Source organism: Phyllostomus hastatus, unplaced genomic scaffold, assembly GCF_019186645.2.
Source record: "Phyllostomus hastatus isolate PE091 unplaced genomic scaffold, TTU_PhHast_1.1 phas_scaffold_317, whole genome shotgun sequence".
Classification (NCBI taxonomy): domain Eukaryota; kingdom Metazoa; phylum Chordata; class Mammalia; order Chiroptera; family Phyllostomidae; genus Phyllostomus; species Phyllostomus hastatus.
The window spans coordinates 941,328-965,537 of record NW_025334023.1 but is presented as its reverse complement, the minus strand read 5'-3'; the positions used below and the strand labels follow the sequence as shown (position 1 = coordinate 965,537).

The window sequence follows — 24,210 nt, the reverse complement described above, 5'->3', positions numbered from 1 at the left end:
GCAAAAGTGCAAGAAAAATGCCACCTTTGTCACTAAATTTTTAGTATTTTTAATAAAATCATATTGACAAATTTATTATTTTAAGCAATAATTTTTGAAAATGTATAATATTTTCAGTACAGTAAATACCAGTAGATATAACCCACATAATTAAAAGCTCTTTGGAGACTTAAAAGCATAAAGGAATCCTGAGACCTCAAACTGTGAGAGCTGCTATCCTAGACTATTGCTATAGCCTGACTCCAGTTCCACAATCTTACAATCTACCCTACTACATCCAGCTCAAACTCACTCTTAGTATCAAACTTAGATAATTAGAGCTTTATTTTAAGATATAATTTTTATTTCTCCACTGAAAATTTGAGTTTGTTCCACACTACAATGAATTAAGTACAAGCTCTTCAATAAGGCAAATTATCAGTATTTATTAAATTCTCAGTGTCAGTACAGTGGGTCAAAACCTCTGATCAGTGCTTATTTATGTGACAGCAAGTTATCAGTGAAATGAAAAGATAATGGAACCACAAAGCATCAAATTTCATTACCTCAATTCAACTACAAGCCTCTGTACCTTCTTACATAAAAATAGATGTTGCTTTATTTACCCAATGGTCTATCTCCTTTCAAACAAAGACTTGATTTTTCCTATGTCAGAGAATGAGAGGCTACCACAGAAACTAAAGGGAAATTAAAGAAAATGAATCGAGGACTCTTCTTTTTTCAGCATCTCAATTTAAGGGTTTTTCAAGGGCAATTTTAACAAAACGCAACTTATTAGCTGACTTTACAAGCATACACCAGACAACATAATGGTATGATTTTACTGAAATATTGGGAATATTTTCTCTAGAGCAGTGGTCTCAATTAGAGGCAATTTTGCTCCCAACGGACATTTGACAATGTCTGGAGACATGTGGATTGTTACAACTTGGGGAGAAGGTATTATGGGTATCTAATGGGTAGAGGCCAGGAATGCTGCTAAACATCCTACAATAACAGAAGATAGTGTCTCTACAACAAGGAATTATCTAGCTCAAAATGTCAACAGTGCCAAGGCTGAGAAACCCTGCTCTAGACACATACTATGTCAAGTACGGCAGATCCTTAAGTAATGTCATTTTCAACATCACTTTGTTATAATGTTGATGAAATGCTGTAAGAACTTAACTCTTGTTTATATCAATTAGCCTATGGTCAAACTGGTTCATTATACTTAGTGTCCTTACAGTTCCAAGAACTTATCAATGACACTAAGTGAGGGCTTACTGTACTTAGGTTCAATTCCAAACACAAAGAATACATAAAAAAAAAAATGCTGCTTACATACCTTGCCTCTAATACCTATTATTTAACCTGATTTTCTTAGTCCTCTAACCTTTCAACAAATTCCATAATTAAAAATGTGCTCTTTAGCCCCAGCTGGTGTGGCTCAATGGATTGAGCACTGGTCTTCGAACCAAAGTATAGCTGGTTCGATTCCCAGTCAGGGCACATGCCTGGGTGGTGGGCAAGGTCCCCCCATGTGGGGTGTGTGAGGGGCAACCAAACTTTGATGTTTCTCTCCCCTTCTTTCTCCCTCCCCTTTCTTCTGTCTAAAAATAAATAAATAAAATATTGAAAAAATGTAATCTTTATTGGAAATGAAACACCAGTATTACTACCCCTTACTTCCCAGGTTAACTGCCACCGTAAAAATATTATCACAATATAATACAACCAATTTTTTCCCTTAGCTGTAAATTTGGTTTCCAGAAAGTTCTATTATCCAGGAGCTAGTGGACATAAATGAAGTCAGGTACCAAAGTACCACATAATATAAGAATGGTGTGGTTCCTCCTATCTGGGCCTATTTCAGAAGCACACAAGCATCTAGCCTCTTTAGACTATTTTTAGGTTTAACTCCTCCATATTTGTTTACTCATTAAAGAAACACACTTACTCAGAGCCTACTATGTGCCAAACAACCTGAATACAAAGACAAAAGTATTTTATCACAGAATAAAAAGATAAACAGCTAAAACACAAAATGATTTATGCTATTTATAACACAAAATGGGGGGGGGGGGGGAATGCCAGGAAAGACTTTCCAGAAGAGGGTGATGCTTGAACTGAGAAAATGTCACAGAATACATACCCTATTCATATCTTAATATTTAGACTACTGATCTCTACTGCTCTTATACACTACTATTTTTCACTTCTGCTCTGTCATCTAAACAAGGGCAAAGTGAAGATATGATTGATGTAAACAAAACGAAGTGGCAACTCACTCATTTTCAGAAAATCTTAATGAAGAGTCAAAAAATAACTCCATCAATGTATTTCCTAGTCCCTCCATCCTGTTCAACTTCTAGTTTTGTCTTTTAAATATTCTAACTTCTTCCACCAAGTAAACATACCATCTGTCGCTTAGTTAACAAGAGTTTCTTAATTTTTAAGACTGTCACAGAAAATGCTCACTGGTCTTTTCTTCTTTCCAGTTACTTTCTTCTCCCAAAACAGAGTTTAATTTTCTCACTACCTTCTACTACAAAACTTTGAATTTGTACAAGAGAGAAGCTATGAGTTCCAAAATACAAAATTTGCTACCTACCTTTCTAAGTCTCACCTGTACTTTCTGCTTTCTATTCCAGTATCGCTGTGGGTCACTAACTGAATTATTTCTTCTGAGTCCCCAGGAGAATAAAAATTTTAGATTTGGAAGAAGAAACTAGCCAGTAACTTGTGGGTTACCATTTCATTTTCCAATATATAACATTACTGACATTCTTTAACCAATGTTTAAGTTTAGCCCTTATGGTCCAGGTTAGGGTACCACTAATTAAGTGTCTGCATAATGGTGAATACAGTTGCTAACAACTAAATGAGAATGCTATTGAAGATTTTATCTGCTTCTAACTACCCAATGCCCCCGCACCCCCACTATCACTCTAAACGAAATCCTCAATAATGAAAGACTAGAACACCCAGAAAGAATGATGCAGCAGACAAATTTCTAGACTGAGTCAGATCTGGCACTAGCTGATAATGTCCCTTCTCTGGGCCTCGATTTCTTGACCTCTGAAACTTGCACGTGATCTAGGGTAAACTGACTTAATTACTAAGGTCCTTAGCTATATAATAATCCGGAAACCCCTTCTCAATTAGCTTTACATGAAACACGTGGGAGACCAGAAAATAATCATTTACTCCACTAACCCTACCTTAATTCCCAAATGTTTCAAAAAACTAACCAACTCCTGAACCACCCACCCTAACCCTGGAGCTGCGACTTTCCCCTGTACGCAAATAAAGCCCATCCCACACAAGAGTCAAGAAAGCGCTGGAAGAACATATCCAGGGTTTTAAGGCGCTGCCACCGCAAACGGCGCCGGTCCACCTAGTAACCGCTGGGCAAATGAATTAAGTACAACTGGACAGATGGACGCTCCCTCACCGTAGGCTGCGAGGAGAGGCCCAGGGCCCATACCCCACGAATAGCCATTCTCTCCCAGTTCTCGAAGAGCCAGCTAGTGGGTCGCAGGGTCGCGGGCCCGCCCCCACTCTCTGGGCAGAGGTGCGCGCGGGGCGCGAGACTTCAGCGCGGAGAGGGCCTGGGAAGCCCCGCACACCGCCCGCCCAAAGGGGAGGAGGAGCCTGCGGCCCCGAGCCGCCGCCACCCCGGCTTCCGACTTACCGAGGTGCGGTGGGGGAGGGGAAGTGTCAGGAGTAAGGGCCTAGGCCCGTTCGCCACCCGCCGCTCTGAGAGCAGCGCGCGGCCGCCACGAAACCGTCGCCCCAGTCAACACCACCGATACCGACCGCCGCTACGGGCGCAACGCGCAAAGGACCGGTCTGCGTCACACGCCGCCCACCGTCAGAGGCTCTTTCCGAACGCTCCGCCCCTGCCGCTTGTGCATTGGTAGCTGAAGACGTCACTCTAGGCCCACCTTATTACGCATTGGGCAACAAGTCTTTTGAAACTGAACGTGAGGGCGGTCTTCGGAAGAAGGGGAGAAGAGGAAGAGGAGGGACTTACGGAGTTAGGGGAGGGAAAAGGAGGGGTTTTGGAAGGGACATGGAGTCCCGCCTCTCGCCGCCGCGGTTGGCTGGGAGAGAGTTATGACGTCACATAGCCCCCCTCGAAGTGGGCTGGTAAGTGGCTAGATTGGGCGGGGTGTGGGAGAAGCGTGGTGACGTAATACAGAGGCTCCGCCCTCTTCCTTGAAGCGGAGAGACCCCAGCTGCTGCAGCTCGGGCCAATTAGAGGAAAGGCGCCAGGATGGCATGGTAACTGTTCTACCCTCACCTTGCCCAGTCCGCGGGAGGTGAAGGAGAAGGCATCCCCTTGGTCCTCCGATCACTTCCTGGCCAGACCAAGCACGGAGCTGAGGGACCTCCTGGGAAATCCGACTGTCCGTGTAGCTTGCGTGTGCTGCTAGGAGGCCTCAAAACTTGGCCTTCTTGTCTCCTGACCCATGCCAGACCGGGCACAACCTTTCCCTCTCTTAATCCCTAGAAAGACATTATGAGCATCAGAAATGCCCCAAGGGAGTAGTTCAGCATCGGACTTCTTTCCCACCTGTCGTTTAGTTACTCTTAACGCCCTGGTTCAGATGTTCCTGCCTTCTCTAGGATACATTTGCTGATCTCTCTTAGCAAGTTGGGTTGATGCTTGGGCAGGCCTCTGTCACTTTGTATCCCATTACTTTCCTGTCTTCTGTGCCTGGGCTATTGGAGGTCAGAGCTGTGTTTTCTTCATCTTAGTGTTAAAATTCAGCCGAGTAAATCTAAACATTTAATTGGCTTTATTAAGCGATTCATGAATTGGGCAGCATCCTATCTAGCAACTGTAAGGGCACTCTGAGGGTTTGTAAGGATTTTTACACAAGGAAGGGAGGGCATGGGAGCTATTAGCAAAAGAAAGGATTATTTTGGGGCCTGGACATCTTTTCTTTGGGGTAAGAGAAGAGGAAGGTTTTTTTATTATATAATTACATCTTTCTATGGAGGATGGAGAGGACCTATGTGACAGATTTACCTTACTGGTGCTTGACCAGGAAGTTTCATACTGGTTGATTAAGATTATGTTTCTGGGAGAGGGATTAAATATAGTTTGGTATCATGGACTTTTGGAATGAGTGATGCCATTTGGGGCCTGTGGTTGGTTTTTTTTTTTTTGTTTGTTTGTTTTTTCTTTAAGATCGGTGTCCTTTCCCTCAGGCCTAGCCTGGAGCAGAAGCCTGATATTACAAAGGAAGGGTTGAACATGTTTTAGAAACTAGACCTAGTGACTGAGAGTCCTACACAGAATAGCAGGGAACTGTGCTCAGAAAGCCTATTAGGATTACCACTCCACCACCACCACCTCCTGGGGCATCAATGCAAAATTGAAATGGGCTCTGCCCAAAGGTAGATGAATTTTAATCCTTGTAGGTTTTCAGTGGTAGCAAGGGATTAGAGATGACTGATTAATTTGTCAAAAAGTGGGGTGTCAGAAAGATGAAATAAGATAATGGTTAGGAGAAAATTTGTACATTGTCGGTACTCAGTAAATGCTTGAAGGAAGAAAAAATAAATATATAGAGGGTGAAATAGCAAAGCTAGTTTAAACAGCTGACACTAACCACCTTTCCCCAACTCCTACAACCAAACATCCCTTCTTTCCCTTCACCTCCCTTTCTTGTGCTCTACATCAGAAAGTCATTAGTTCTCCCTGGACAGTGACACTAGCTTCCTCACTCCCCTCCTGAAACATTGGCATCACAGTATAGGTGTGCACATTAAATATTAGATATGTGAATGAGTAAATTATTTTCTTAAGTAGAAAAGTTGAAGTGTGGGGCATTTGAGTTAGAGAATCCTGGGTTTAAATCTGAGCTTAGCTATGTAGTAGCTGTATGAACTTGGGCACATTTCTTAACCCCCCGAGCCTCAGTTTCCTTATCTGTAAAAGGGAGGTAATGGTACTTGCATCACAGGGATGTTGTGAGAATTAAATGAGTGTAACTAATATGCAGTAACCCATCAGTGTATGACAGATATTATTTATATGCTTTTAAAATGTCAAGAAATTCCCATTCTAAATTTTCTGACATGATTCTTATAAAAGGGGCTCAGAGGCCCTGGCCAGGGACTTGGCTGGAGTGTCTTCCTGGTAAGCCAAGGTTGCAGGATCCATCCCCAGTGAGGGCGCATGCAAGAAGCAACCAGTGAGTGCGCGGATGAGTGGAACAACAAATTGATGTCTTTCTCTTTGAAAATCAATAAATAATTGTCTTAGAGAGGGGGAAGGGAGAGAGAGAAACATCGATGTGAGATAAAAACATTGATTGGTTGTGAGACATGTGCTTAATCTGCAGCCTAGCCACGAGTGCCATGAGTACCATGATTGGGAATCAAGCCCATGACACTTTGGTTTATGGGACAATGCTCCAACCAATTGAGCCACACCAGCCAGCAAAAAAAAAAAAATTTTTTTTTTTGTTTTAAAGGAAAGGGGCTAGCTCTGAGCAGTGTAGCTTAGTGAATTGGGCATTATCTTGCAAAGTGAAAGGTACTGGTTGATTCCTGGTCAGGACACATGCCTGAGTTGCAGACCAGGTCCCCCATTGGGGGTGTGCAAGAGGCAACCAATGTTTCTCTCTCACATCGATGTTTCTCTCCCTTTTCCTCTCTCTAAAAATAAATAAAATCTTTTTTAAAAAAGGAAAGGGCCTCAGAAATATGTCTTGAGTGAGGAAATGAGCATCTTTAGCCCTAAGTACTAGTGGGTATGCAAGATCTGGGATCCTTAAATAGTTCATACTTGTGGGAAGACATTGGATGAGGAGTGCTCCAGAGAGGAGTTCCCTGTGACCATAGTGATTTCTAAGCAGAAGGACTCTTGTTAGGTACTCTGTAGGCATGTGGCCCACAAGCTTATCATTCTCAGGGACTTCTGTCAAGGGAAGGATTTCTTCATGGGCCAGGGCTTCCTGGGCCCACATACTATAACTCTGCCTAGTTCTCGTAATACCCCTTCAATTATCATCTTTTTCCTTCTTTTACCTCTAAAGACACAGAATTCAGTGCATGTTCACAAAAGCTTGCTGAGCCAAGCCCTGTATTGGCATCAGGAGCCCAGAGATGTCCACAGCTCAACACTGCCCTGGCCAAGAGAAAGCTAAGAAGAGTCCAGCTCTGTCATGGGAGCCTCCAGTCTCTAATACACATTATGCAGCTATCATTGGTGCTTAGGAAGTAGCCAGACCTCTAGGGACTACAGAATCAGAGGAGGGCAAGGAACTTCCTTTCAGAGGGATAATTCTAGATTTCCTATATGGTGCATTGGAAAGAGCAGCAGAGTTGGAGTCAAACAGCTAAGTTCATGGGCCAGATCTGTTTTTTTGTTTTGTTTTTTTATCCTCACCGGAGGACATGCTTATTGATTTTAGAGAGAAGAAAAGGGAGGGACAGAGACAGGGAGAGAGAAACATAGGTGTAAGAGAAACATCAATGTGAGAGAGAAACATTGAATGCTTGCCTCTTGAATATATCAACTAGGAACTGAAATTGTAGTCTAAGCGTGTGCTCTGACTGGGTATTGAACCCACAGCCTTTCAGTACACAGGACAACACTCCAACCAACTGAGCCACACCAGCCAGGGTGCCAGCTCTGCTACTTTTTAGACCTTACACAAGCCATTTAGTTGTTCTGTGCCCCCGTTTTCTTGTCTATAAAATAGGCACAATAATTCCTATTTTGTAAGGTGTTTGTGAAGGTCAAGTAAGGTGATGGAATTTGCAAGGGACTGGACTAGGCATGTTTGTCACTTTAGAAGCACTAAGCACATGTTGATTTCCTTCCACATTTCCTATAACTTGATAGTGAAGGGTGATGCTAATAAGTAGCATATAATTAGGTTTTCAGGTAGAGCACTTAGTTTATTGTATTTAATGAATTTCCTGGTATATTCAGGATTTTATCTAATATTTCATACTTTCTACTTGTCCTTCCTGTTGTTTCTCCTTTGTTCTTTTTTTTTTTGTAGTAATAACTGCCATTTGTTGAGGTACATATCTTTGCCAGATTTTTTTTTTATTTGAGATAAAGCCCTGGCTGGTATGGCTCAGTGAATTGATTGCCAGCCTGGAAATGGTCACTGGTTTGGGACACCTATCTGGGTTGCAGGCCAAGTCCCTAGTTGGGGACATGTGAGAGGCAAACACACATAGATCTTTCTCTCCCTCTCTTATTCCCTCTCTTCCCCTCTATATAAAAATAAATAAAATCTTTAAAATAATTTGAGGTATAATTTACATGGTAAATTATATAATTCACATATAAGAATAATTCACATATAATTCATATATACTTCGAATGAACCCATTTAAAGTGTACAATTCAGAGGGTTTTAGTATATTCCTAAGGTTGTGCAACCATCACCACTATCTAATTCCAGAACATTTGTATGATCCCAAATAGAAACTCCAGACCCATGTGCTGGCCTGGTATCGCATGTGATTAAAGCATCTTCCCATTACACTAAGGTTGTGGGTTTGATCCCCAGTCAGGGAATGTATTGTACACGAATCAACCAATCAATACATAAATAAGTGGAATGACAAATTGATGTTTCTCTCTCTCTCTCTGAAATTCAATTAAAAAAAAAAAGAAAAACCTAAGACCCGTTATCAGTCATTCCTCATCTCTCCCTCTCCCAGTCCCTGGCAACTACTAATCTACTTTGTCTCAATGGATTTGCCTTTTCTGGACATTTCATGTAAATGGGTTCATAGAATATGTGGCCTTTGTGTCTGACTTCTTTTACTTAGCTTAATGTTTTCAAGGTTTATCCATGTTGTAGCATGGATCAGTAGTTAATTTCTTTTCATGGTCAAATAATATTCCATTTTATGGATATATCATATTTTTATTATACATTCATGAGTTGAATAACATTTGAGTTGTTCCCACCTTGTAGCTGCTATGAATAATGCTCCAATGAACATTCATGTACAAGTTTATGTGGACCCATGTTTCCAGTTCTGTTGTGTTTATGCTTTTATACCTCGGAGTAGATTGTGGGGTCATATAGTAACTAAGTTTAACTTTTTGAGGAACCGTCAAACTGTTTTATAAAGTGACTGTACCCTTTTACATTCCCACTACCATTATATGAGGGTTCCAGTTTCTCTGCATCATTGCCAACACCTGTTATGTTCCTTTTTAAAAAAATTATACCCATCCTAGATGGTATGAAATGTCATCTCATTATTGTTTTCACGTACATTTCTCTAATGACTAATGATGTCGACCATCTTTTCATGTGCTTGCTGGCCATTTAAGTCTCCTTTCTTGCATTCTTCTGGATTATTTTGTTTTTCCTTCTGTGCCAATTTGGAAATTAAATTATTTATCTATTATTTTATTGATCTCCGTAGAAATTACCACATGCCTTTCTAACTTACCAAAGTATCATGCTAATCACTACCTTTACAGGAAGAGTAGAGTTTGCTGAGATGGAGGAAAAGAAGCATTCCAAGCCAGATGAACAGGGAAAATAAAGATGTGGGACCAGGAAAGAGTTCAAGACAGGGAACAAGGGCCAGAAGCAGGCATCTGTGGGTTGGAGCTAAACAAAGAGGATGGCACGAAGCCCCAAGGTAGAAAACCTAAATCCAGTTTTTGAAACTAAATGGAGGTGGTTCTTTTAGTAAAGTTTTATTAATTGCTCACTTGCCCTGGGACCTTAAAGGACAGGGTGGGAAGAATTCAAAGTCAAGAAAAGTAGTTTTCAGAATAAGACTTTGAGCCTTCAGGAGTGGGGCCAGGTGGGACTGGGTCCCCCACCATTGCCCAGCCCAGGGCCTGCCACACAGAGGGCCTAGAGTGAGTGAATAAACAAGACTGAATGCATGAAATAACGTCTGGCAAGTTAATGAACACTGGAGCCTCTGTTTCCCCATCTGCAAAGTGGTGACCTTGTGGGATTAACAGTATCTAGTGATTAAGGGACCTCAGGTGCCAGGCTGAAATCCTGGTTCTGACATTTACTAGCTATGTGAGTAGGTAACTTACCTTCTGTTTTCCATTGGTAAAATGGGGACATTAATAGTATCTACCTCATGGAGATTTTATGAGGATGAAATGGGATAACATAAAAAGTAGAAAAGTTCCTGGAACACAGAGTGCTCACAATGAGCTGGTTATTACTGTGGGGATTTAAATGGGGGGAAATGTCACAGTGGTGACTAGCTCAGAAGTCCTGCAACCCCTCCAGGTGCTCTGACAAAGAGTCATTGCACCTGCAGGAAGGATTACTGCTGGTCCCTTCATCCTCTTTCCCTGTTGGGGTAGGATGATCTTTGCAAAGGCAGCCAAGAGCCTCCCTTAGGTTCCTTTATGGGTCAGTCAGGGTGAGAAGAGAACAGTGGGGGCCAGTTTCTGGTGACCAACTCTTTTGTGGTGAGGAGAGACCCAGGGCTGGAAGCTGGAGATCCTCTCTCTGCTCTGTCGGACAGGACAGGGCGCCCTCTCCTGATCAAAGGCGGGAACAGCTCTGGCCCGCAGTTTCCGGTGTGGACCTCACTGGATCTCAATACCTGTAAGGTGCTCCTTTCTCTCCTGAAATTCTCCAAATCAGCTCTGGGTAACAAAGTTTGGAAAAGGGTCGCCAAGGTTGGGGCAAAACTGGTTTAATATTTTAGAAGGGTGAAGCTGGATAATTCGGCTAGAATGGGGGGCAGAAAAGACTGGGCTCAGGAAGTAAGAGAATTTGGGGCCTTGCTGAATTAATTTTATGTTCTTTCAACAGGTGATGGTTCGCAGCGGAGAGGTAAGGTGACAAGGTGACTTATCCAACGGGTCAAACCCCGTGAACAGCTCTCTTCCGGCTGTCCCCACACAGCCAGAATTAGTGGGACAGATGAGGGCTAGAGAGGCACAGCGTGCGGGGACGCCAGATGAATGGGGAGAGCCCAGGGCCTGGGTCTGCAGAAGCGGGGAGTAGCCAGCAGAGGATCTGGGCGCAGTTTCCTCCCCTAGTGCCGCCCCAAATGCTCCGGTCCCGCCCCCACTGTTGTACCTTCCTCCCTCCCCGGCTCTCCACCCCCCACCCCCTACCCCACCCCCCCTGCTGGGCCGGGGCTACCCTCCTGGTTCCCACCACCCCCTCACCCGCCCAGTCCCCTCCTTCCTGGCCTGCACGCAGATGCGGTCTTACCGCAACCGCAGCTTTGGTGAGTATGGGGATGGGTGTGCTGGACCGCTGGGCAATCCCTCTTTTGGAGCTCGACCACGTGGTGCAGCCTACGCAGGGCTGCGTCCCTAACTCTGAGAGTCCTGGTGCTTACCCAGGAGCTGCTGCTGTCCTGTCTCGGTGAGCTGACCCCTTTCCCCGCTGCTCTCCTACCTGGGGGCTGGGTGTGCAGAGGCTGAGCACTCCGTTCTCAACTCCACAGAGACTCCTGGGCTGTATTTCCTCCTTAGGTGACTGGAAATGCTGGTGTGGGCGGGCCTTGGAATATGATAGAATAGTTTCAAATCCCAGCTCTTGTCAGTTATTAGCATGTGACCTTGAGCAAATGTTTTTAACCTTCCTGAGCCTCAGTTTCCTCTTCTGTAAAATGGAAATATACAGGCCATAGCACACACCTCATAGAATTACTGTATTTTGCTGTGTATAATGCGCACTTTTTTGCCCGAATTTTTTAGGAAAAAATAAAGATGCACATTATACATGGGTAGTACTAATTTTGTATCTAGATAAGTGTTTTAAATTCTTTTATTTATGCTTATGCGTTAGGAGTGGAACTCCAAAAAACAATAATGATATCGGTATACAAAATAATACCCTGGAATACATCATTGGTTTTGTTTTTAAATATAAATAAATAAATAAATGAATGAATTAAAAAATTAAAATGAAAATTTTTTTCCTGAAAGTTTGGGCCAAAAACATGGGTGTGCACTATACACCAGAGCACATTATACACAGCAAAATACAATATAGTGAGGATTAAAAAAACAATATGTAGTTTCTAGATTTAGAAGGCACCTAGTAACTGTGGATTTGGACTGAAAGCTGAGATCTTTAGGCACCTTTGGAGATAAGATATGGATGCTCATAAGAAAGCAGTTTGCAACTAAGTAGTACCTATAAGGAAGTTAGAGCTGACTGGGGCTGAACAGCTGCCTTTCAGGTAGTGAGCTCCCTGTTCTGAGGCCTGGAGAAGTTGAATGACCAAGTTGGAATGGCCTTATCTGAAACTCATGATCCCCATGTTAAATGACTGTGGAAACAGGCCCAGAGTGGTTAGGTGATTTGCCCAAGGTCACACAGCAAAAAGGGAGGCCAGGCATATCTCCAAGTGGAACAGCCTGTTCCTTGAACCTATTTTATCCCCCCCCCCCGCCCCCCCTACCTTGGGCAGTGTCTGTTTATTCCCTGAGGATATAGTGTTCAGTTTTGGGACCCCAGTGGTTCCTGAAGGATCTACAACAGCTGGCTTCAGGGAGGGATTTTGGGAGAAGGGTTAATACAACCATAGAATTTGGGTTTATTCTGGATGGGGAAGGTGTTCCCCTTCAAGGGCCTTAAGGGACTCAGTCCTTTTGAGGATGGTCCAAGGAATGTGTTTGGGGAGGCTCACTATAGTCAGGAGACCCTGAGCCCCTAAAGGGAGAAAGGAGCTTGAGCAACTGGGGTAGACTGCCTTACAGGGCCTGGCAGAGGTCAGGGGTAGGGGAGATAGATGAGAATTCGGAGGCATATTTTCCTGGCCTGATCCAGAATGCCAGGAGGCCAGCCTCATGGAAGTCAAGTTCTTCCATAGGGTGGGACTAGAAGAGAGAGCCCTGAGGGCAGGGCCCAGAAGAGTTGGGACTTTATCTGGTGAGTCCCTCGAGTCTAGAGGGGTGAGTTCTTTATGTATCTGGAAGCAGCTCTAGTTTGGCAACAAGAAGCCTAAATTCTGAAGATGGCTTTCCCTCAGGCTTAGCACATGGCTTTGAGGAAGCACTGTCTCTTTGTGTCTTGGTTTCTCTGTCTTTACTATGAGGACAGGGATGACTGACTCATCATATAGGATCTGTTTTTTATCTTCTTCTTCCTACAGACAGGCACCCACTTTTACTCACCTTCTAATCTGACTTTTCTGCAGTTGCAGTTTGTGACCCTGTGACCCTAAGCAGGTTTCTGTCCCTCTCTTGGTCTCAACTTCCCCTTCTATACACTAAGTGGGTGCTGGGTTAGGATTGCTGGTTTATATTCAGCTGTTATAGTTCCTGCCCTTAGGTACCCTCATCTGAGCGGGGACTCTCACTTCTCAGGAGCCCTTACCTACTCTCCAGAGAGAGTGGACAGGCCCCTGGGCACTGGGAAGGCTCCAGAAGCTGACTATGCAGCTTTCTCCAGTAAACAGCAAGCTCAGGCCAGCATCAGGCCTGATTCTGCAAAGCTTTTCACCCTCAGAGCATGTGAGGCAGCAAGCGAGGACAAGCCAGGAGTCGAGGTTCTGTTGGTTTCCATGGAGGCCTTGCTGCTGTGGATTCTGGTGCAGATACACAGAGCTTGAGAAGGGACTGAGGGTGCAGAGGGACCCTGGGCGGGTGGGAAAAGCAGTGAGAGCTGATGGAAGACCCTGAAGCCTGAAGGCTCAAGGACTTGGGGAAGAGATGGACCATTCTGTCTACAAGGAGGCTTTAGGATTGGTTCCTAAAATGAGAGACTAATTAAACCAGCCAGCTCCTGTAGTCCTAGGCCTGTCAATCCAGGCATAGGGGGTGAGGAGGTCTCCCAATCTATTCAAGCTTCATGGCAGCACAGGTTTGGTTCACTGCCTTTCCTCTGAAATCGAGGGTGAATGTTCTCATGGGATCCGAGTCACTCTTCCTCGTCCAGGGCAGTGGCTGTCCAAGCTTAGGGGCTTCCTTCTTGGACTCGCTAACCCATGGCTCAGTCTCAGGACTAAGCACAAGGGCCCACTTCCCCACTGAGTCCCAGCTTTGCTGCCTTGGGCCCTCACAGCATGCCACTCCATCCCCAGGTTTGACAAGATGTACCAAGTCCCACTGCCACTGGACCGGGATGGGACTCTGGTCCGACTCCGCTTCACCATGGTGGCCCTGGTCACAGTCTGCTGTCCACTTGTCGCCTTCTTCTTCTGCATCCTCTGGTCCCTGCTGTTCCACTTTGAGGAGACTACAGCTACACACTGTGGGGTAGGGATTGGGGGTCAATGATACCTCATATTCAGACTCAATGGGATCTATTTTGGATTCTGATTCTATTGTAACAGGATTAGCAGTGGGGTCTATCAAACATACTGGGCTGCTGGGGGCATGCCTACAAATTGAAGTTACAAGGATTAGTCTCCCTCTACCTTCCATGGAGGTTACTAGGGGCTGGGGTCACTGAAGTTGGGCAGCCCCGGAACCCAGAACACAATCCTTCATAAAGGGGAAGATTCAGGAGACCTGGGGTTTTTGGGGGGATGGAGAGAGAACAGGACTGGGCTAAGAGGGCATTTGGAGCTTGTTAGTGTGGCACTGTGGGCTTGTGCCTGTCTGCATGGGAATGTGATTGTGTGTGTAACTGTAAGGCACCTGACTATAATGGCTTTGAGTGGGGTATGTATTAATATATGAGAGAGACTGTATTTGTGCCTGTCTGGATGGGGATCTGATTATGAGTGTGTGTTCTGGGGTAGGTCCCATGCCCTCTGAGGTTCCACAGATGGCCATGTATCCCCCAGACAGTGGTATGGGGTGCTGGGCCAGGAAGAAAGATGTGAGTGTTCTTTGTAGAATGTTGGAGTAAAGGAGGTGAGACCTGCATTGACTTCTGTTATATTCCTAGTTTATCCACTGATTCTATATTGTCTGAGACACCAATAGTGGGCCTCAATCCCCCCATTTCTAAAATGGGATTCATAATTCCTGTCTTCCTTCTCCTCAGGGATAGTATAGAGTTCCAGGTAGAGGATAGGAAAGTGGTTTGGGAAATGTGAAGGATGAGGAGCAGAAGGAAGAGGAGGAAAAGGAAATGGCCAGATTGGCAGACAGAGCAGGAGAGGAATTTACCTACATGCTCAGATAGAAAAGTGGAAGAATCTGGATATAGAGTTTTGCATTAGCCTCAAAGAGCTCTGAAGGCCCCCAGTCAGCTGAGCTTCGCCTCTGCCTATACAAAGTACTTGCTCCAGAAAAAGGCCTGTGACTAGCAGTTGAGTCTGGCTGGGAGTCTGGTACTTCTTTCGTTCATAGGACTTGAAGTTTTCCCTTTTTGATTTGTCAGTGGGGAGTCATGGGCCAAGCTGTGTGCAGCCAGTCTGATGAAGCCCAGGCTGGGAGCAATCAGAAAGAACAGGACTGGAAGAAAGAGGGTGACCAGGTAAACTAAGGAGGAGGATTAGAAAGGATGTATGACCTAGTTTTCACCTTAGATAATACATAAAATATTTCTATTCTCCTGGCCAACTCCTCTTCACCCTGCAACGCTCTGCTGATGTGTCTCCTCCTCCAAAAAGCCTTCTTAAGCTTCCTGGGGGCAAATTTAATTACTCCCTCTTCTAGGTACCCTCAGTACCCTGTGTCCTCTCACATAGTGTTATCTCCTTATGTTTGTGTGTCTTCCCCACCAGATTGGGAGGTCCTTGAAGGTGAGCACTACATCAGAATCAGACTTTGTTGAATAAGGGAATAGGAGCCCCCAGCCCAGTTCTCTGGAAAATGGAAGGCATGGTATACTGTAGCCATAGTCTATACAAAAAATCATAATATTTGTACAGCATATGGAGTTAAATGTAGGCTGTTTGCTGTGCCCCTTATAGCTGGCTCTGAGGGCTAATGGGATCAATAACCTCAGCATATCTGGCATATCTGTGACCCATTCTGGGAATACTGGTTATGTAGCTAGGGCATAGGGCGTAGTTGTAGGAGCGGTATCTGGCCCCTCTGGGCAGGACCAGGACTAGGCCTAGTGACCCTGGGGGTATTTTGTTCCCACTCCCTGGAACTACCATGTTGGATCCACCTGGGGATTTCTATATATGCTCTGAAGTTTTCGCCCTGACTTTCCCAGGAATGGCCAACCCTAGTAATAAAAGAAGTAACCAAAGAAGTAACCTCAGATTAGCGCATCTGTAATTGGATGACTTTACCTTTGGCTTGCACATTTCTGGTGATGTGGAGTTTTCTTTCTCCCTGAGTAGCCTATTCCAAAGAGGTTTAGTAGTTAGCATTTAGCAAGCTCTTTGTTATAGTGAGCATACACCTCTCTTCCCATGAATCTCTGTCTTGGGAGCCTTAGGGCTACTCTTTCCAGCCAGCCCTGCAGAGATAGGGCTCCCCGAGTCTACTCTTAGGTAGCACAGATCTAGTTCTTTCAGGCAGTTCTCACCCTAGGGCATGTGTCCCTAGCCTGGGTCTATTTGGTCACTGTTCTGTCAATGCTAGGGCATGATCTGGGCATAGGACTTCCTATAGCCTGGGCAGTATAGGTGAAAGTAGGACTGTTCCATTCCTATTATTGGCTGTTACGCCTCTGTTAATGCAGCCTGAGCTGCCATTAGCTGTTCCTGTACAGGTCCAGGCTGGACACTGATAGCTCAGATTCAGGCCTGTCTAGATCTCTTTTGGATCATGAATCATTTGTCCTAAGATTAGCTAGCTCTCTAGTGGGGCCCGACAAACATGCCCTGTCCTGCTCCAAAAAAAGGGGGCAAGATCCTATTCTGTTTTCAGTGTTTCCCTTTCTAGAAATCTGCCTGTATCCATAGACACAACTCTCAGAAAGGTCCCCACCCCCATCCCTGGCAAGGAAGCTGTTGTGGGCTGACCTTAGCCACTATCACTTCTTACCTTTGCATAGTGTTCCAGAATTTATGACATGGCCTTTTGGTCCTAGGAAGGCTGTGTGCCTGGGCAAGCGTGGAGATCTGGGCACTCTGTGGGCGGGAGGGCAGGCCTTGGGGGAGCTGGGGGTGGGACCCTCTAGTCTTAGAACAATCTCAGTCTGGCTAGAGCCCTCGACCCAAGCTCCGGATCCTTCAGCACCCAGTGTGAGTGTTGCTCATTTTGCCTCCTTGTCCCCTATCCTATTCCCTGATGCTGAGCTGGACTAGTGGACTAGGGTTCCCTTAATGGAGGGAGGTATGAGTCCCAAGGGGAAATTTGGTCCTTGGCCTTTAAATACAAAGTCATCTTTTTCTGACCCCCAAGAAGGGAGCCCAGCTTGAGGGGTCATGGTGGTCAGGACAGTAGGGGGCGGAAAGGGAGTTCTTTGCCTAGAGAGAGAAGGGAGCAGAAGAAGCCCAGCTCCCTGGGTCTGGATCTGGGTCTGTCTGGCTTGGTTCTGGCCCAGCTCAACAGGCCCCAGCTGAGTGGAGAAGGTTCCCATGATCTTCAGATTCCTGTAAACCTTGGATTGGATGACATGGTCTTCTCAGAGAGAAAGGATATACAGGTGTGGGCCTCAGAGAGACCCTGGTATCTTGGGATCAGGGTATAGTGCTGGCCTGAGGCTTGGGTCATTCTGAGCCTGGGGGTGTGATGGCTGGCAGCCTGTGGCCCCACTGAAGTAGGTTCTGGGGAACGCCCACTGTTCCTTGATGAACTTGGGCGAAGAGCAGGAATGTGGTCAGACAGGGTCAGTGGGAGGGCTTGGATCAGTCTAAGTTAGGGTCCTTTGTCTAGGTTCTTTGACCTGAAGAAAACCTTGATTGGATCCTGAAGCTGTTAGGTGGCAAGAGGCCTTAGTCCCAATGATGGATCCCGGCATAGTTCTGAACCTCATTCTCCCCTTCTTGGAATGGGAATAATAGCCCTTCCAGCTCTGACCCTTCTCCTGAGTGGGTATGAGGGTAGGGAGAACGAGGTGGGCCAGCAGAGCTTTCATGTCCAGGTCACTAAGAACCTCTATTCTCCAGACTCTTCAAAAGGTGGCCATACAGGACCAGTGTGCCAAGGAGATTCCTAAGAGCTGACCCTGCCTATCTCTGCTGCTCTTGCCCCATCTCTCTGCATCTCCTTTTCTTCTGAACTATTTTCCCTTTTTCCTCATGCTGTTTCTACTCTTTCTTCTCTTTCTACTCTGGCTCTTTTCTGTACCCTGAGTAACCATCTCTGGAAAAGGCCCCACTTTCCCAGGCCCAAGCACCCACCAGGACCTAAGTTGTGTCCCTTGCCCTGCCTAGGCACCACTTCCTACAGGATGTTCTCTGCAGCCTTCCAGCCCTTGGACCCTGATGGGACTGTTTTCCGGCTTCGCTTCACGGCCATGCTCTGGTGGGTCATCACTTTCCCCGTGTTCGGCTTCTTCTTCTGCATCATCTGGTCCCTGGTGTTCCACTTTGAGTACACGGTGGCTACTGACTGTGGGGTGAGTGCCAGGCTCCCCAGCACCTGGGTCAGGGCCAGGTCCAAAAATGGCGATAAGGGCAAAATCAGTGAGTAGGAGTGAAGGTGGAGGGTCAGAGAGAGGGGAAAGGGATAAAAGGATGGTGGAAGCAAGTCAGAGTTAGGGGGAGTTTGTGGGAGAGACTCAGAGTTCAGTCACAGTCCTCCCAGAGTAGAAGAGGATTATAGGGAGTGCAAGGGAGCAGAGGGGAGAGGGGGAATAGGTCAGAGAGATGAGGAGGTAGAGAAGGAGGCTAAAGAAAGGCTAGACTGGAACGGAAGCCAAAACTGAGGAGATAAGATGAGGCCAGGAGCTAGAAGTAGCAGATAGCTCTAGCCTGGACTGGGAGCCTGACCTAAGAGTATCCCAGCCCTGCCCTGGAATCTTCTAGCTTGGTTTCTCTCTCTGGCCTCCCTGTGTTCATTCAGGGCTCTGCCAGCTACAAAGCTAGGTGGATTTTCTGCTTCTAAGAGCAGTCCACCAAGCCTTTGCTGAGGACCCAGGTTCTGTGCCAGGGGCATGGAAGTGAACATGGACTTGCTCTTAGCATCTCACTCATACAAGAGATTCTCCTACACACAGACAGTCACTACGCAGTAAGACAGGACTCCTGTTGTGATACAGGGAGGGCAGGGATGGCAGGCCCAGAGGAAGCACATAACCCAGCTTAGACATTGGAGAAGACTTCCTTCCTGGGGGAGAGGGCATTGTTGATGTGAAGAAGAATCTTTGTGAATGCTGGGCTGACCACTTTGATTTTATCCAAACAGCAATCAAAGCTTTGGAAAGATTTTAAGCAGGAAAGGGACATGATCGCATTTGTGGTTTAAAAAAATCAATCTGCCTCCTGAAAGCAGAGTAGGGGACAAGGGTAGGGAGACCAGTGAGGAGGCTAGGACAATAGTTCATGCTACTGGGGAGACCAGAGCTAAGATGGAGACTGTAAGGATAAACAGGAGGGGGTGGATCCTAAAGAATAGCAAGTGGAATTGACAGGAGTGGAAGTTTTTGTACAGTTGGCTAAGGGCAGGGAACACTAAGGTAAATAGGAAAGTCATCCATAATTTCAGGGAACTTTTATTTGAGGCCAAAGGAGGGAATCTTTAATGGTGATATCCGAGGTGCTATGACAGGGAATTTTTTGGGCCCCCTCCTTTTATATCATGTGAATTTCTGATCTGCTGCCCTGAGACAGATCCACTGAACCATGTCCTCCAGGCCAGGGGGTTTCTATTTTTGGGAAATGAGGTTATGTTCCTATCTCTCAGTACCCTTAGCTCTGGGCTCATGGTGAGGTTTGAGGTGAACTGTGTACCTGGTTTCTGACAGCTCCTAATGTTGCTTGTTGCTGGGATAGTTGGTGAGTGGGGAACTTGAGCGCTTGGAATGGGGTGTGTGTTTGGGTGTCTGTTCCTGATTGTGTGTGTGTATGTGTGTGTGTGTGTGTGTATGATGAGAGAGATCTTTGCCCTTAGAACTCTGCACTCACCCCTAATCTAGGATGGAGCTTGTTAGAATAGGACTGGCAGTCACAGGGCCCTAATTCTCTCCCTCCCGAGGCATCCCCCCAACTCTGTGCCATCTCTGTTCTTTATCTGTTTCCCAGCATTGATCAGGGATCTGGGCCCTTAAATGCTCTGGGCTCTCCCATCCAAGTCTTAGAGGCCGGCCTTATTCCCCTTAAATAGCTGAAATTGTGGCAGGAGTTTTCAGAACTAATAATCTATGAAGAGGAGGCAATACTCCCACTCACCCTATTCAAAGGGCCAACTCAGGGAGGCAAAGTCAAGTAAGGAGACTTAGAGGTCTCAGAAGTGTCTGGTGAAGATATGATTCCCACCTCTCACTCATATGTAGGCCATCCCATGTTCAATAGCCACATAGTCACTCACCACCTATTTGCAGGCTTTTCAGGGAAGTTTGTCTTCTGAAGGCTGTCCCTTGTACCCATTGTGTGCCAGATACTGCAGATGCTTTGCATACATTATATTTAGTATTCACAGTCACCCTGCAAGGTAGGTAGTCGTATCCCTATTTTATCAATGAGGAAATGGAAGCTCAGAGAGGTGAAGTGGCTTGCTTAGTTACCCCACTAATAAAGGCAGAGCTGGGTTGCAGACCCACATTTGTGTATCTCTAAAGCCTCCATGTTGCTTCTTTACTGAATATTCAAAGTGAATATCTGAGCCTATTCTCAAGCTATGGTATCTCAAGCCATGGCCTTAACAGCAGCACCTTCTCTCTGAGAGTTTTGCACTTAATTTCCTCTGACAGTGCTGGTGGGAAGGAATCCATCTCCTTTTCTGTGAAGGCTGTGAAGCCCCTGTCTGGTGCTTCTCCAGACCCACCCCTGCCCTGTGAGGTGCCTCCATCATTTCTTACCTACTTATATGCTTTGAGATCCATTCAATGTCTCCATTGGGAAAAAGGAAGGGATCTTATAGAACTGCATCTCTGAAGACTGATCCCACCATAATCACACAGGGCCATTCCTCTGTGGCTCTGGCACTGCCCTGGCCCTGTTGAAAGTCTGAAAAAGTCCATGAAAAGTATGGACAACAGACTGGTAGCTTCCACAGTCCTAGAATCTTTTAGAAATACAGATTCTCAGATTCCAGACCTTCGTCACTCTCACACAATCCCCAGTAAGTTGTATGCATATTCAAGTTTGAGAAACAGCTCTAGGCCCTACAGTCTAATAGATCCTCCTCCTGGCTTTCTTGCCCCCATCAAAACTAACGTTGACTCAACCCCTATCCTGTCACCCTCCCATACAAGCAACGAAGCAATTCTTGCCATTGTGTATTATGTTCTCCTCCTTCCTCAACTTGAAAGAATGACACTCCGATTCCTTAAGGAATGAGGAAACCAATCTTTGAGGAAGACGGATGAGAGATGTGTAAGAACAGGGTAACTGCCACAGGTTAGGAGCACCCACCCTTCTGACTCAGCTCACCCTGCGCCACACAGTGCCGTCTACCACCTTGGCACACCTGCCCAGAAAAACAAGTGGTGCTGGGAGCAGTCAAAGGAGCAGCCCAGTTGGGCAGTGAATCCAGCACTGCCCCAAGGAAGCTTAGAGGATATCTGAGTCATCCCTGCCATGGGACTGAATCAGGGGTCCGGGGCTCATGAAACCTCTCGCATGGCCTTCTGCTACTGTCTCCCAGAGTCTCTGAACTTGTCTACAGCTTTCCCAGCCATGTGTAGGTTCCATGTGTAGGGAGATGGAGAAGGTCACATATATCCCTGCACAAATGCCAGTCTGACTGGGGAATGAGAACCAAGAACACTGGGGAGCCGGGACCTGTAAGGGGAGGTCTCCAAGGAGAGCTCTGGGGGTGCCTGAAGGAGGCCTTCCTAGAGGGAAGGGGCTGGGCACAACCTTCTGAGGGCCAGGTTGATTAGATGGAGAGAAGGATCTCCTTGTGGGTGGGCCTGGCAAGGGCCAGCGTCCAGAAGGGTCACAATTCTCTAGGTGCCCAATTACCTGCCTTCCGTGAGCTCGGCCATCGGTGGGGAGGTGCCCCAGCGCTACGTGTGGCGCTTCTGCATCGGCCTGCACTCCGCGCCCCGCTTCTTGGTGGCCTTCGCCTACTGGAACCACTACCTCAGCTGCACCTCCTCGTGTCCTAGCTACCGACTGCTTTGCTGCCTCAACTTCAGCCTCAACGTCATCGAGAACCTCGCGCTGCTAGTGCTCACCTATGTCTCCTCTTCTGAGGACTTCAGTGGGTGCCCAGAGGAGGGAAGGAGAGTGGGGAAGGGTTCGGGGAGGAGACGCCCCTGCCCTTTGCTCACAGGGCTTGGGTGCTTCCTGCAATGTGCACTTCCAACCCTCCTCTCTCCCTCCAGCTGTCCATGAAAATGCTTTCATTGTGTTCATTGCCACATCCCTCAGTCACATGCTCCTCACCTGCATTATCTGGCGGCTGACCAAGAAGCACACAGTAAGTCAGGAGGTAGGTCTACCCTAGGGTAGACCTGGGTCTCCAGGTGGCCCAGAGGAAAATCAAGAACTGTTCTCTGGATGCAGTTAACGGTGAGGTGGGAACTGGAGTTATTGGAACCCTGGCCAGGGCTGGGACTTGGGGACAAGGGGAGGGTGCTTGATTGGTCAGAATCTAGGGCTGTGTTTGGGTAGTATGGGAGATGAGAATAGAGGAGATGGAGGCTCCAAGTGGAGGCAGAATGAGGGGCAGCACCAGGCTGCAGCAGGTTGGGAAGATATGTCAGGATCTGTGGTCTGTAATCACTCCAGTTGGCCTCCATGGCCACACATACACCTTTTTTTCTCCCCACAGTATCTGGAGGCATTGGGTTGGTTGGCTGACTCCAAGTAACTTTCATATTCCTTACCCCTGAAGTGGGAGGGGCAGGGGCACTACTGCTCCTTGGCTCCATTATACTCCAAATACAGGGATGTGAACATGCACATCCTTCCTGTTGCCCCTGCCAGTGCCCCTTTTCATGACTAAGGGAGGGGAGACTAGCTCTTAGGAGTTGGGGCTAAGAGGGGAGGCTACCGAAACATACCCAGTACACTGCAAAGTGATCAGACAGCCCATCCTATAGGATCACAAGTCCTACAACTGGAAACAGCGGCTCTTCATCATCAACTTCGTCTCCTTCTTCTCGGCGCTGTTCGTCTACTTTCGGCACAACATGTATTGTGAGACTGGAGGTGAGGCTAGGCTAGAATCCATAAATGGTCAGTGACTATGGGACAGTTGTGAACTTTTCTAGAAATGTGCAGTATCGTGGTGTATTCCCTGTGTAGTGATGTAGTGCTGATGATTTACCAAGAGGCCCCGGGGTGTGAAGAAGGTGGGGGCAGGAGACTCACCATAACCTTCTTTGTGTCTTCACAACAGTGTACACCATCTTTGCCATCCTGGAGTACACTGTTGTCCTAACCAACATGGCATTCCACATGACAGCCTGGTGGGACTTCGGGAACAAGGAGCTTCTCATTACCTCCCAGCCTGAGGAAAAGCGATTCTAAACCCTTCTCCTGCTTGGGTGGGGGTCAGGGGCACTGCCTAGAAACTAGAAACGAAATACCACTCTGGCCTTTCCCACCTCCTGTGTCCTCTCTGGGCCCTACTGAAGCTGGGAAAGGGGAGAAGGAAGAGGGCATAGGACATGGCTTTACCCAGCCCTACAGCACCTCTTTCTTCCCAACCCACGTGAAGGCACAGGAACCTTTAAGTAGCATCACCCTTACCAGAGAGGCCCCAAGAAACTGAGCTGGCAGGAGAGCTCCACCATCTGGTGCTAAAAAAAAGTCCTGAGGTTCATAACCACCATCCGGTTCTTGGCCTTAACATAGCCACCTCTCTTTGAGGTCAGGGACCACTGAGCAGTGGCTGCCACCTGAAAACCACAGTCATTCTCTTCACGTGGCCATTCACTTGATCAATGTTTCTAATAATCTACTCTGCACATCCAGGCCTATGGCCACAGTTCCCTACTAAGGTTGCCCAGATGGTCTAGTCCTGACTTCATCTCTGATGATGGGGGGTGGGCAGGTATGATTTCCAAGGGCTCTGCCAGTGTGTGCTTCTGACACCACCTTATGGAGGAGGTGGTCTGTACCTGAAAGTTGAGCTGCTCCAGAGAAAACACTAGCACGGCACATACTTCTCTTTCCTTATGAAAATCTTTGACTTACAGACTCTTCCTTGGCAAAAGTGTGGGGTGGAAGAGTCAAGCACAGATTCCCATCCCCCAACTAGTGCCCCCCACCAACCTCTGTACTATCCCAGGCCCTGAACTCTTTTGATTGTACATTCTATTTTAAAGGAAAATAAAAAAAAATTTTTTTTGGCCAACAGTCTGGGCGAGG

At 46.5% G+C, this 24,210-nt stretch overlaps 2 protein-coding genes across 18 annotated transcripts in view; one reads left to right on the top strand and one right to left on the bottom strand.

The window, feature by feature from the left end:
* NUP98 (nucleoporin 98 and 96 precursor) overlaps positions 1-3,843 on the bottom strand; it is a 107,104-nt gene extending 103,261 nt beyond the window's left edge. For all 4 annotated transcript variants that reach the window (XM_045817787.1, XM_045817789.1, XM_045817788.1 and 1 more), the window contains exon 1: positions 3,677-3,843. The gene's annotated coding sequence lies outside the window, so the exon portion shown is untranslated. The remainder of the gene's footprint in view (positions 1-3,676) is intronic.
* A 181-nt stretch (positions 3,844-4,024) lies between these two features.
* Positions 4,025-24,210, top strand: PGAP2 (post-GPI attachment to proteins 2). Of its 14 annotated transcripts, none has more exons than XM_045818050.1 (8): positions 4,117-4,134; positions 10,486-10,568; positions 10,779-10,799; positions 14,011-14,185; positions 21,841-22,093; positions 22,218-22,324; positions 22,938-23,046; positions 23,237-24,210. In XM_045818050.1, the coding sequence occupies exons 4-8, from the start codon at positions 14,021-14,023 to the stop codon at positions 23,365-23,367; spliced, it is 765 nt and encodes a 254-aa protein (XP_045674006.1). In that variant the 5' UTR covers positions 4,117-4,134; positions 10,486-10,568; positions 10,779-10,799; positions 14,011-14,020; the 3' UTR covers positions 23,368-24,210. The 14 variants fall into 14 exon arrangements, with proteins under 14 accessions (XP_045674007.1, XP_045674006.1, XP_045674002.1 ...); XM_045818055.1 differs by lacking the exons at positions 4,117-4,134; positions 10,486-10,568 and adding exons at positions 4,232-4,269; positions 18,160-18,344 and having other exon boundaries at positions 10,779-10,812; positions 14,011-14,198; XM_045818047.1 differs by lacking the exon at positions 4,117-4,134 and adding an exon at positions 4,251-4,269.

Coding starts and splice junctions, on each gene's coding strand:
- PGAP2 (XM_045818055.1), top strand. CDS start 14,021: ATGTACCAAGTCCCACTGCCACTGGACCGGGATGGGACTCTGGTCCGA. Junction 14,199..18,159: donor CTGTGGGGTAGGGATTGGGG/GTCAATGATACC, acceptor TGCCCTGCCTAG/GCACCACTTCCTACAGGATG. Junction 22,094..22,217: donor CTCCTCTTCTGAGGACTTCA/GTGGGTGCCCAG, acceptor CTCTCCCTCCAG/CTGTCCATGAAAATGCTTTC.